The sequence below is a fragment of the Corvus moneduloides genome, chromosome 3 (genome assembly GCF_009650955.1).
Source record: "Corvus moneduloides isolate bCorMon1 chromosome 3, bCorMon1.pri, whole genome shotgun sequence".
NCBI classification, from domain to species: domain Eukaryota; kingdom Metazoa; phylum Chordata; class Aves; order Passeriformes; family Corvidae; genus Corvus; species Corvus moneduloides.
The window spans coordinates 96,813,698-96,825,988 of NC_045478.1; the positions used below are offsets into that span (position 1 = coordinate 96,813,698).

General features: G+C 38.1%; 1 protein-coding gene across 2 annotated transcripts in view; it reads right to left on the reverse strand.

Annotated features, from left to right (window-relative positions):
- Nucleotides 1–12,291, reverse strand: part of MTA3 (metastasis associated 1 family member 3) — a 136,720-nt gene continuing 124,429 nt past the window's right edge. The window contains exon 19 of one of the 2 annotated variants that reach the window (XM_032102860.1): nt 1–4,361. In XM_032102860.1, coding sequence (XP_031958751.1) covers nt 4,226–4,361 — 136 coding nt within the window. In that variant the 3' untranslated portion in view covers nt 1–4,225. The remainder of the gene's footprint in view (nt 4,362–12,291) is intronic. The other variant, XM_032102861.1, reaches the window with a different exon arrangement.

The window sequence follows — 12,291 nt, forward strand, 5'->3', positions numbered from 1 at the left end:
GTTTGTACACAAAGACACTTTAATGCAAATCAAATAGTACCATTTCATTCTAAGGTGCTCCATGTTCTCAAACACTGAGCATCCCAGTTTTACCATTCCATTGAGAAATTCACTTTTAGTCTAAACAACAGAAATTTTAAAAGACAACTCTTTAATTTTTCCTTTTTTTTTATTCAATCTATACTGCATTTCAATACCATCTGTTAAATCTTTATGAGCAACAGGAGCATATTTTGCAAATTTGTTGATCACTATATAGTACAACCTCAAAACTCTTATCCAAAACCCATGTATTCCAAAATTAGGTTTCCTCCCTCAACATGCAACATTTGAATAAAAAAGTCCTGATTTACTCAAAAAAAATTCCACTATGCAGTTATATAAACTCAGATCTCTTGACAACCCCTCTGGCTTATGAAGACACAGGTTTATATAAAGAAGCTTCAAAAGAAAATGAAAAATGAATATTATTTTGCTGAAATTTCCAAAGGATTCTAACAATTCCATTACCATAGCAGTACATATACATAAAGACACTGTATCCAGTAATAAAGTATTTCTGAAGGATTATACTTGTTCTCTGCAAAAGACTGTGGCATGTTATGCTGTGACTATATCAGAAACTACTGTGCAGCCATTCCATTTTATTTAAGCCTTCATAATTAGGAAAGTATCTCTGTTGAAATTATATTTATTAAAAAAAAATAAATCTTACTTTAGATTACTAAAAAAGTGCACATTCTGTAAGTGCAGGCTCCATTTTGCCATTTCTACTCCTTGTTTGTTCTACATTTCAGTTCCAATTCCCAGTTTTTCGTAACATCCTGCAAGGTTTGGACTGCAGAAATGAAGGCTAGATTTGCCTTTAATCAAAACTCTGGTTTTAAAGATGTTTTCATATCACCAACACATTTCAGGCAATCTCAAGTACTTCAAAAACTTTTTCCATCCTACAGAATCAAAACTTCCATCACTAGGTAGGGGCCTTTAAAAATAATCTAAAAACAGTATACACAGTATTTCAAGAGAGCAGGGAAGCTATATAGTCAAAAATGGCAACACAGACATTTTAAACAGTAAAACAATCTTCCTACTTTCTATATGAGGCCTCTGGACACAAAGAGATTGTGCATTTTGCATGGTTTTCTAGCCCCATATTTTTAAGAGGAGAGGCAAATTTTTAGAAGGATTTCTTATTTAGCTAGCAGAAAAATAAATCATATTGTCAATGCAGAGCTGATGCTGCCTAGATTCTCTTGCTCATATCATGATAAGTACCAAACTTCTTGTCCTTGCTTACAAGGTTCATGTTTATACTCAGTGTCACTGCTGAAGACTGATATATGTTAGCTGGTTTTAAAATAAGTGACTTGGAAAGATTGATAAAAACGTACAGAGCTCTGATTTGTTGTGGATATACTGTTTCAGTTTACACAGGAATGTGTCGTCTTTGCTCACAGCCAGTGAAAAATATTTCAACTCAACAGAAAGCATGGAATTGCATGATATTTTGATAAGGAGTTTCACAATTTCTACAAAAATTTAAATTGTTATGCCCAAACACAGCAGGAGGAACACGTCTTCAGTGAATCTTCCATCAACGCTCTCAGTCGAAATTCACAGGTCAATCATGCATCCATCTCCAGAGAACATCTTGCAGGAAAAGTTAGGTGAAGAGAGAGTGGGTAAAAACTAAGGTGCAGTGCATGGTGTGCAGTTTCTCTGTGCACTGGGTGCAGTGTAGGAGGGAGGAAGTCTCAGTGCAGCTGCATGCGGAACAGTTGAAGGACAGAGCAGAAGTTATTCCAGCAATCAGACTCCTCCATGCCTTACCCACCCCAAGGCTGGGCTGTTCCAACCTGGGAAATGGCTCTGCTGGGCAGAGGTGGAACATTATTTCCAGTGTATCCAGAGGAAGCACCTCAACTTGAAGCTGCAAAGGATTCTTCCTTACCTTGGCTATTTGATGCAAAAGATAATGGTATCAGGCAGCTGGCTGCTGACAGGGAGCTGTGGTACCAGTCTCTCTCTCCTCAGAGGGAAAGAAGTAAAAATGACTTCACACCAGACTATTACGGATACAAATACTTTTGTCAAAAGCAGAAACACACAGAGATTTTACAAAATACTGTCTAGACACTGGAGCACACTGGCTAAAAGAAATCATTTGAGTACAGGCTTAATAAGGCAGGGTAAAAAAATCTACCACCTTACAGCTAACAACACTTGGAAAATGAGTCTGCTGTGTGCGATTTCACTGATGTCTGAGGGAGACAAAGCTTGTTATGTTCATGTTTTTCATACTTTCAGTCAAACAGGTTGCTTAATAATCATGTTTTCTTTATTCTAATGGGTGAGGAAGCTATTATACAGAAGGTGTTTCCATATGTTGCAGTTAATAAAGGCAATTCTTACTAATAAGAGTAGGTTGTCTCCACTCAGTTATCTGATAAAAAGCCCTCCTGTTTAGAGGAAAAAGCAGATCCTGTGCCTAGAAGAGACTTCTAGGGCTGCACATTTCAGTGGCTACTGGAAAGTACTGTAGGCAGATGAATCCCAGGTCTTCTCCAACTGAGTCCGAATCAGTGACATTCACAAAAGTGTTCAGGGCACTAGGAACAAGCACCTCATGTCATCAACCTCTCCTTCATACCCACCCTTTTCTTGCTGGTGAAGGACAGTGGACAAGACCTGGATGCATCATTATGGAAATCGTCAGCAAGTCCCTTCAAGAGGTCAGGGTGCTTTCTTCTTTGAAGAAGCATCTGGGTCACTGTCTTAGGAGCTCAAAATTTTACAAGGAGAGTATAGCTAGTTTTAGGCTGAGATCACAGATGTTCCTTCAGACTGAAACAATAAAATGCATGGGGGAAAATAATTTTGGGGGAATCACCCAGAAGTATGAGATGTCACTTACATCTTTGTCTTTCTAACCACAAAGCTGGGTGCTTGTCCCCAACTGGATGAAAACCCCACATCTGTACCATGCTGTTAGAGCTACCTGGTAAAGAGAGAGAGAAAAAAAGAAGTCTTGAAGCTCATCTCAGTTTGCTATGACATGTTCAGTGTCTGACCACATCTTTAAAAGCCATATGGAATCCAAACCTATTGAAGGACAACTTGCCTCAGACAATTGACATATCCCACCTAGGTTCACACAGCAGTGCTACACACTGGTTTTCTCTGGATTTCAAAGTAGGGCAGAGATTGTTCACCTGTAAGTACCTGAGTAGAAAAAAAGACCTGCCTCTGTTGCCATTCCCTTCAGGGAGACTGACAGTTTCCTACAAGTAGTTTCAAAAGGCACATCATCTCTCCATGGTAAGTAGCCACCTGTAGCCTTACATTTATGAACTTCAAAGCATTCTGCAAGACATCTTTTTATCCAGACATATAAAAATGTAGAAATTATTTTGTGGAGAGACATTACTAATAGGAAATAATCTATTTCTTCATGTTTTCTGGGAATGGTGTTCTGCTGGTTTTCACTATTCAGAATAGGCTTCAAGAAATGCAAAAAATACCCAAAGAAATAGGCAGATGCTTTCAAATATAGAGACAATGAGACCAGTTCCTACACATGCAACTAGTCCAGCTGGATATTCACTGTCACACATAATACTTTCCCGGATTTTAACCAAAGCTAATATGGCCAACATTTTCAAAATTGGCCACTAATTATGGGCATTTCCTAATTCAGTGTAAGTTTCAAGAACTGTTGAACAATACCTAGTCCTTGTGGACATTCAGCTTAGAAAATCAAATCCAAGGTGACTCAAGCCAATACTGAAAAATATGAACAAAGTTTGCAGTTGTTTTTGAAAATGCAACCCCTCAAGGCTAAATCCCGCTTTAAAGACACTGCAATAGTTTTGAAAGGTGCATATTTTTGTTGAGCCACCAGAAGGGATAGATAAATGTGATGGGTGGACTCTGCATCCATGCTCCTTCTGTGGGACCAGTGCAAACAGTCCCTCCCTGACCAGCCACACTGATGACTGGGAATGGAGGGAATCCAGGATAGGCCTGCACAGTGAACCAGAAGTAGCCCTTGCAGAGATGAGGGAAAACAAGGGCTGCTGTTGGATCCTGCCCAGAACACAGAACCCAGCCACAATATGTCCACACAATGTTTCTGTCTCAAAGATGTGGGAAGTCCTGTTATGTCTGCATTCACAATTAAACATGATTTTGACATTATTATGGTGCTGATGCTGTTATATCTTCAGTGTATGATGGATCCTGGCTCTGTTCGGGCCTGCCTATTGTTCATGAGAGACTTTGTCTTTGCAATGATCGGAGAACAAGGTGTTCTGGAAGCTCTTTTCAGCTGTGATCTGGTGAACTTCTTACGGATTTTTCTGTAAGGAGGGAAGGAGGAAAGGAGGGAAGGAAAAGAAAGACAACAGAAGAGATAAATCTCAGTCTCTAACAGAAGACTGCTCAAGAGCCAATAACAAACATAACAAATACTCTTACCAGAGCAGGAAGGCTAGTTCATGGAAAAGAGACTTGCAGTCAGCAAGAGTCAGCCCTGTCCATCAACTGATGATTCACAGTTGTCTGATAATGATTCATTGAAAAGTGAATTGGTGTTAGACAATACTTGAACAATAATATTTAATTACATGAAATCTTGGGCCAGAATGCCCGGGTAGTGAGTCCTCATGTGATACTGATACCGGAGTGAAGGACCACAGAAGAAAGGACCCTGTTGGCACCCAATGAATGAGCTACCTCTGTAAAAATGGGAGCAATTGTTGTTATTTGCACTGTACCACTTCCACAGGTAACTCATGACCCAGAGCTCTGGGGTTTTTTACTAGTGCCATTCAGGTACAGTGAATTCACCTTCATTTTTGACTTTCAGATGACAAATCAAATATAGTAACTACAGGTGGCCATGTTGTTTGTATTGTAATCTTAAACATCTAATTAATTTTTAGTTAATTAATTGTTAATTTTGAAGCATAAATCCTTGCTATGTTTCAACTGCTCTGTCTCTACTGTTATAAATCAATAACCACAATGCTGAGGGTGTCCAGGGTATGGCATCAGAAAACACAGAATAGGTACTCACGGAGTATGCCAAGAATCATCTTCATTGGCAGAGACCTGAATATTAGATGCTACTGGAAAATGACCTATTTTCCAAATTTACTCAAGAATTCCAGCCTTCATTTAGTTAGTTTTATAGATTACAGGGATTTGATCTTATGGAAATGAATTAAAGCAAACTGGGGCCTCTAATACTTATTGAGACCAGGCTTTCTAATTCAGACTTGAATATGTGACCTACAAACTACAGGGTGATGAGGTGCCTACCTGCATCAAGGTTCTGAGATGGTAACTCAAGGAGTGGTTTTTCCCTTTCATCTAAGTGGGCTGTTACCTCTGAAACTGAAAAATGGTGGCACGTGACATTGAAAATACATGATCAGCTGTAAATAAATTATATTGAATTCTAAAATAACAATTTGCATATTAAGTTTCAAACACTAGTTTGTTACTAGGTAGTTACAGATTGAGTGTTCCCCAGAGATGTAAGCTTCCATGTTAACTAACTGGGCCACAGAAGAGAACATAAGGAAAAAAAAAAACAGGCAAAAAGGAGAAGAATGTACTCTGCTATTAGAGGTTAAAGGGAGCCTGAAAAATACATCTATTTTGGTTAATATATTTTAAAGGTGCAGAGATGTATTTCCTTTTGAAAGAAGGATGTCTTCATGGCCTGGAATACCAAATTAGGGTTTAGCACATTCAGCAATAAGCACAACACAAGAAAAGGAAAGGAATCACCAGAAAGTTTCATTTCAGTTTTTCACACAGTCCCACTGAGAAAAAAAACTTACTGTTTGAGTATTCACTTTACATGGTCATCTTAAATTAGGCCAAAGAAGATATTCAATTGATTGCAAAGATATTGCATACCTTCCAGAACAGTAAGACCACAGAAATGTAATCTCAGACTGGCAGAACTGTGTCTTTCTAAAAAATGAGACAGCCGGGTTTCATAAATTCATGTGAATAGACGACAGCTATTACCCACGCTGATTACTAATGGGGATCATCTCAGCAAAACCTTACAGAACTGGATCCTTTTTGATATATTGGTTTGCAAAACTTTGTATTTATTTACAGAAGGAATGTGGTCATTAACCATCTGAGAAGTCCAAAGTTCAAATAATATCAGATAATTGTTCATCCTTCTGAATTTTCAATAAGGCAACTTTATAAACTGCCAAGAGGTTCCTGCTTATGAAAGTAATTTGCAACTGACACTACATGTAAGGACAGTAAAGTATTTGAGATTACAATTAATGATTATTTTGTATGGACTGTAAAGTAAAAGATATGGTTATTCCCATTAAACACTGGTTCAAAACCAGCACAAAGAAAGGCAGAACAAAAAGGTCATCACATTATTATATCAAGCAAGCCACAAACAGAGTCAGCTCCTCACTGAGTATAAATGAAAGTAGCTCTATATACTCTGTCAGAAAAAACTAATCTGGTATGCACCCTGAAAAGGCAATCCAGCACTTCTGTTTAAACAGGATTGTGAAAATGCTTCCAGAAATTAGCTTTCTGGGATACAGCCCTTCAGAAATAAACCTGGAAGAATGGAAATTTCCACTGACTACATTAAACGTTATATTTAAACAATCATTTCTCCAAAAGCCAAAACTGTTCTTTTTACTGAAAAAAATACAGAATGTGAATTGACTGGATTCCTTACACTGAAGAATTTAGCATCTAAATACAGCCTAGCTTTTTGAGAGGCATTCATCAGGTTTCATAATTCTTCAGAGTCTTTTTAACACTTAAACATGCAGGTTGCAATAATAGCTGACAAAAGGCAGGATATTCAAAGATAAAGTTGTCATCACCCTTCACTCAGAGCACTTCCCCTCCCCCAAAAGATACACTGAACTAAGGGCAGAGTCAACTTTAATGCTCAATTTCCTGTCCCTCTTTCACTTAATACCAGCCATATGTTTTAATTACATAAAGCTTTTATGTGGCAATGGCAATAAATTGCTTTAATATCTGTATCGTTGGTAACATCCTTTGCAGTTGTTAGGGCAGATTAATTGCCATTTCCCCTGGGTTTTTTTTTTCTTTGACTTTTGTACTGGTGCTTGAAGTATGATGCATTACAGACTTGAAATGCAAATTCAAAAGTATTTTAAAGCCTTTGCTTTGTACTTCTACCCTTCCTGTGACCAAAGATACGAGAATGAACTAAATTTTTAGTAGGGAATCAGTATATAAAGCCCGCTGTGCTCATTTTCAAGTCAAATATGATGCACTGGTGTAACATAGGAATAATACAGATTCCTTATATCTGCATGACACTTCAATTGTAACTGCAGATAAAGGTACACAAGACCCTTGCCACCTAGTCAGGGAAATATGGAAATGTCCATAAGTCTTACTAAAGGTCTTGATGAAGACCTATTGTTTCAGTGCAAGTTTCATACACAGGCTGGGACCTCCTGGGTAGAAATAATGGTTAGGCTCTAGAGGACATTTATACCCTGCCTAAATTTAATCAGGTGAGTCATTATAATTAACCAACCCTTTCTCAGGATCCAAGTGTGTTCCATGTAACTCACAATCTGCTGAAGTGAAGCACAATCCTATATAATCTATTATGTCCAGATTTCTCAGGAACAGGATAACTGGTAGCGAAGTTTCACATTTGTAAAAGCTGGCTCAAAGTTCCCTTCTCTAATTGTGCCACACACTAAAACAGCATCAGTTTTTAAACTTTAATAGAATAAAGAGAGATGGCCTCCAATTGGTGTTAGTCAAGAATGTATTTTCAAGCCTTTTCTAGTAGGACTGGAAGGCACTGCCTGCTTTAGGTGTGTTGATATCGAGTGTATCTGTGTGTTACTGTGCTGTATATAAACTGTTGTGCATCAGTCTTGTCTCCTCAGTATTGGACTCAGAGTTGTGATGACTACACTGACTTTGGTCTTATCAGCTGTACCAACAGTACTTAAGAAGCAGTATTAAATAAATACAAATTATGGAAGAAGTTTCTACAGTGAAAGAAATTAATTGCATGCAAAAGCCTGCTGATATTTAAGCAGATGACAAACCTTGTTTTGAAAGAAAAATTTTCCTGGGGAGAGGAATTGTCCCCAACACACATGCACTTGTGAGATGCCCACAACTCTTAAATACCAAGGTCCAGAATTGCTTTTGGTGCTCTGTTTCCACTAAAAATACGTTATGACCTAATACAAACCTGGCTACAGAGTTTGAAGCTGCAGGACACAGTTTTGTTTTCCACACTCTCCCTAAATTACTTTGATATTTTTGCCTGAGTCCTTCTTAGACTGGTGCCATTTGAGCAACATCCTTATATGAAAGAACTGGTGCTGGTAGCACAAGGAACACCCCCAGGTCGGCAGCAAGCATAAGTAAACTGATTTCCTGCACAATCATAGTTGAAATTCCACATAATCTCTCCATTGGGGTGAAGTATTCTGCTATGACTTGCCAAGTGTAAACGGCAACATAAATGTGCTAGATGCATAAACACTGCCAACACTGGCAGAATTTTGTGTTCTGGCACAAATTTTGTGTGAAACTTGCAATCAGTCTAACCATAGAGCCATTCAGGGAGAAAACAAGGCTAAAAAATAGGCAAAAAAGTATTTTAGAGAAATGTTTGTGAAGTTGCTGCTGCCCCAGGGCAATATAAATTTTGTGCAATGTAAATTCTCAGTGCAAATTGTTAGAAAAAAACCAACTACTTAAAAGAATAACCATAACTCCTTGGCAGTTATTAGATGAAATAATCACTTATTTCTCTGAGGGCTTCCTTTATCCAGAGGTACATTTGAACTGATCAGTGGATTAAATTACAGGAGGGGATACCATCTCTAGAAAGCTGATAGGCTTTTTATTCATTTCAACAGGCTTTTAAACATAATGAAAGGCCAAAATATGTGAAGAGCTGCTTGCTCAAAGAGAATTTAACTGGGATGAAGCTGTAGGCACAGATCCTTAGAAACCTGATATGCTACTGACTGAAGGACTCACAGCACTTCCTACCTTTCTACCTGTGTGGAAATGAGAAGTATTTTATTTAACTGCTTGGCTTGCTGCTTTAGACTGTTTTTCCCCTCAACGCTTTCAGGATAAATCTTTCCCATATTGCATTAAAATTTTAATCTAACCTCAACATGACAGAAACAAAAATAGTTTTGGAAGGCAGAAGTGGGTTGACACTGATACACCTTTTAAAACAAGGGCCTTAGGAAATGTTAATTTATGAAAACAGAATGGAAGACTTTAATAAGCATGGGACTACTGGAAAGCTGTTGCCATGAGCCACATAGCTGCTTTATAAAACCCATGCAGATGGCAGATAGAGTGATATAACCTTTATAAGATTAAAGAAGTGCTGCTGTAGACACGCCAACATTATTTAAATGTTTTAAGAGCTTATCTCATTCTTCTCCTCCTAGCAAGGAAATGTTTTCCTTTGCTAGTGTTTATCTTCCAATTTTTTATCAATATTTATGGAACAAGACTGTTCTCAATGAACAATAATTTTTAGACACACGAGTTAAAATTACAGTGTCAGATCTTCCTAAGAATCTTAAGATAACATATTTTTTCAAGTACTGCATCACCTTAAGAGCTTCTCTGATGTTTTGTGTTTCAAAGCAACAGCTTATAGGTACTATGCATATAGAGAAGGGCACTAATAATGGGGTTAAAGCATTTTCTTTATTGGGAGGAAAAAAACAGGTCAAGTGTTTAAAGCACAGACTTCTATGACTGTGTCAAGCCTGGCCTATTGTATGGCATAAGCCACCTCTGTCTCTTTCTACCTACTGCTGATTTAAAATCTACTCAGATCAAAACCACCTTGGAGCAGAAACCATCTCATTATGTGCATTTCTAGAGTGCCTGGAACAACAGGTCTATCTACTACTGAAATTATTTCTATCCAGTTTAACTGCAAACAACTGTCACAGCTTTTGGAATAATTAACTAATTCAATAGATTTTTCCATCTTTTCATTTCCCCTGAAAATATTTCATTAATATTCTAAAGTGGTTTGGGAGAGAAGGAATTAAAGAAACATAAAGTCCTACTCTCAGCACCACTATTCGTTTTTCAGTTGAATGCTGGAACTGAAAAAACTTTTAACCCCTAAGAAACATTATAAAGAGATGCTGTCATACACTGGTCATCACATGCAGAATAAATCTAAATCCCAACAATCAGTAGTGAGATTATCCTCACAGCTCATCTGCGAGCTTGGTATTTACCACCAAGGAGCTAAGGTTACCTACTGCTGAGACAGCAAAGGTTACACATCAGTTTTGGTGCAAAGCTGACTTCTCACAGAAACCAGCAGCACAGAGGCCATACCAGGGATAGGAAGAGTTAAAAAAAACCTTTATCTACTTGGCAGGAATGATGGACACCACAGACTCAACATGGACTTGCCCTGTGTTTTGGGTGGAGCTTTGTAAGCTCAGCAGGAACAACACCTCACACACAGCAGTGATGATGGCAGAGCCATGCACAGAGCCATGTTCCTCAGACAGTCCTTCCCTCCAGGAAGGGAGAAAAGCCTGTCTTTGAATTCATGGCATTTCACCAGTATCCAACTTTGTAGAGTGGAGTAGAACTACTAAGTCCTAGCAAAGGAAGTTCGATGGAATGGGTAAAAAAGTAAATTATTCATACTCCTTAAAATAAAACAATAGCTCAGGCTTCAACAGACTTGTAACCTGAGCTACAGGACAGCTGCTCTGCACTTTATCTGAAATTCATTAGCCTCTCCTTAGTTACCTTACACTGCAGAGGCTGCAAGGCAGGAAATCTGCTTTATCCAATAAAGGGTTGCTTAACCTCTCATCCCTGGGAAGGAACATACAGGATCACTGGAGATGTGTCAATACACCGGCACTCTGGGAATCCAAGGAGCCAGAAAGCCTTCCACAGCTTACAGGCACAAACACCAGCAGATTTCAAAGCAACTCCTTTATTCTTCTTAACTATATCAGCAGGGTGAGGATGAATTCCTACTCTACGCAACTCTATCCTCTACCAAGCGGAATTTTCAAAACCATCTATTATTCTGCAGCAGGATGGCCATTCTGTATGGCCATTCATTGATTAAACATCACCTGCCATGAGATGAAAAAATTACCCACATGGCAGCATATAATTTTTCCTGAGACAAGCAAGAAATTGAAGAGGAGGTGCATCAGAGCTGGCTAACAGTGGAACACAATGTTGCTTTCAACTACTCCTCAAACACCTTGCATATGAATTCACAATTCCAGCATTATCCCAGACTCTAAGATGACAAAGAACATACAACTTCTGCTTCTGGCCTTGGGCTACAAGCATTAAGTGCCATCTCCCCAGCAACATTAAATACTGCATTGAAAACTTTCAAAAATATTATGTTAACTAAATATCCTTATTTAAGTCCAAGATAAGAGAAAGCTCCCTATTATATTTTTCATAGGGGGAAAAATTATATATTATACTTCTTCATTTTTATTAGTATTTTTCTGTCCTTCTTTTCTTACCTTGCTTGATTATTTCAGGGTAGGCTTCATCTGAAGTTTTTGGCTGGAATGCTGTGCTTTACAGTATTACAGCTTATAATATTACTCAAAAGAGTAAGGCTCTTTGATTGTCAATATGCTTCCTTTTTATCAATTATGCATACGCTTTTCCTGGAATAACATATGTACCAATAGAGTATATTTGGAGGAGGTTCTTGGCATCCTGGATATTTGCTATTAAGCAAGGGCTGAAATATAAAAATTATTCAGTCTTACCAGAAACAGTTGGAGAACAAAAGTTCCCTCAAAAGCCCATCCTCTGGGGCTCCACTTCACACCATCAATCTCTTGCATAATCAGCATTTCTCTACACAGAGAAACTCCAGTGCAGAATATGGATTAGAAACCTGTAGTGTGGCAGAGGAAAGCTTTGCCACAGAATGATTTGATGCTAATTTCTAAGGTCATTTTCATGTCAAGGGTTGAAGATTTTTTAATTTGTTTTTTTTAAATATTCATGTGACCAAAGGTCTATTCAAGTTCCATTTTCTGCCACTCATCCTGCACTCCACATTTATGTCCAGCACTTTTCACATCAGTATCTCATAGTGCTTGTTGGACTGATTAATTAAAAACTGCACAGCATCCTAAAGAGTAGGTGTACAGAAATATTATTCAAGCTTACAGACAAGATGTGGAGCCACAGAAAGGTTGAATTAAATTACTTGTCTGG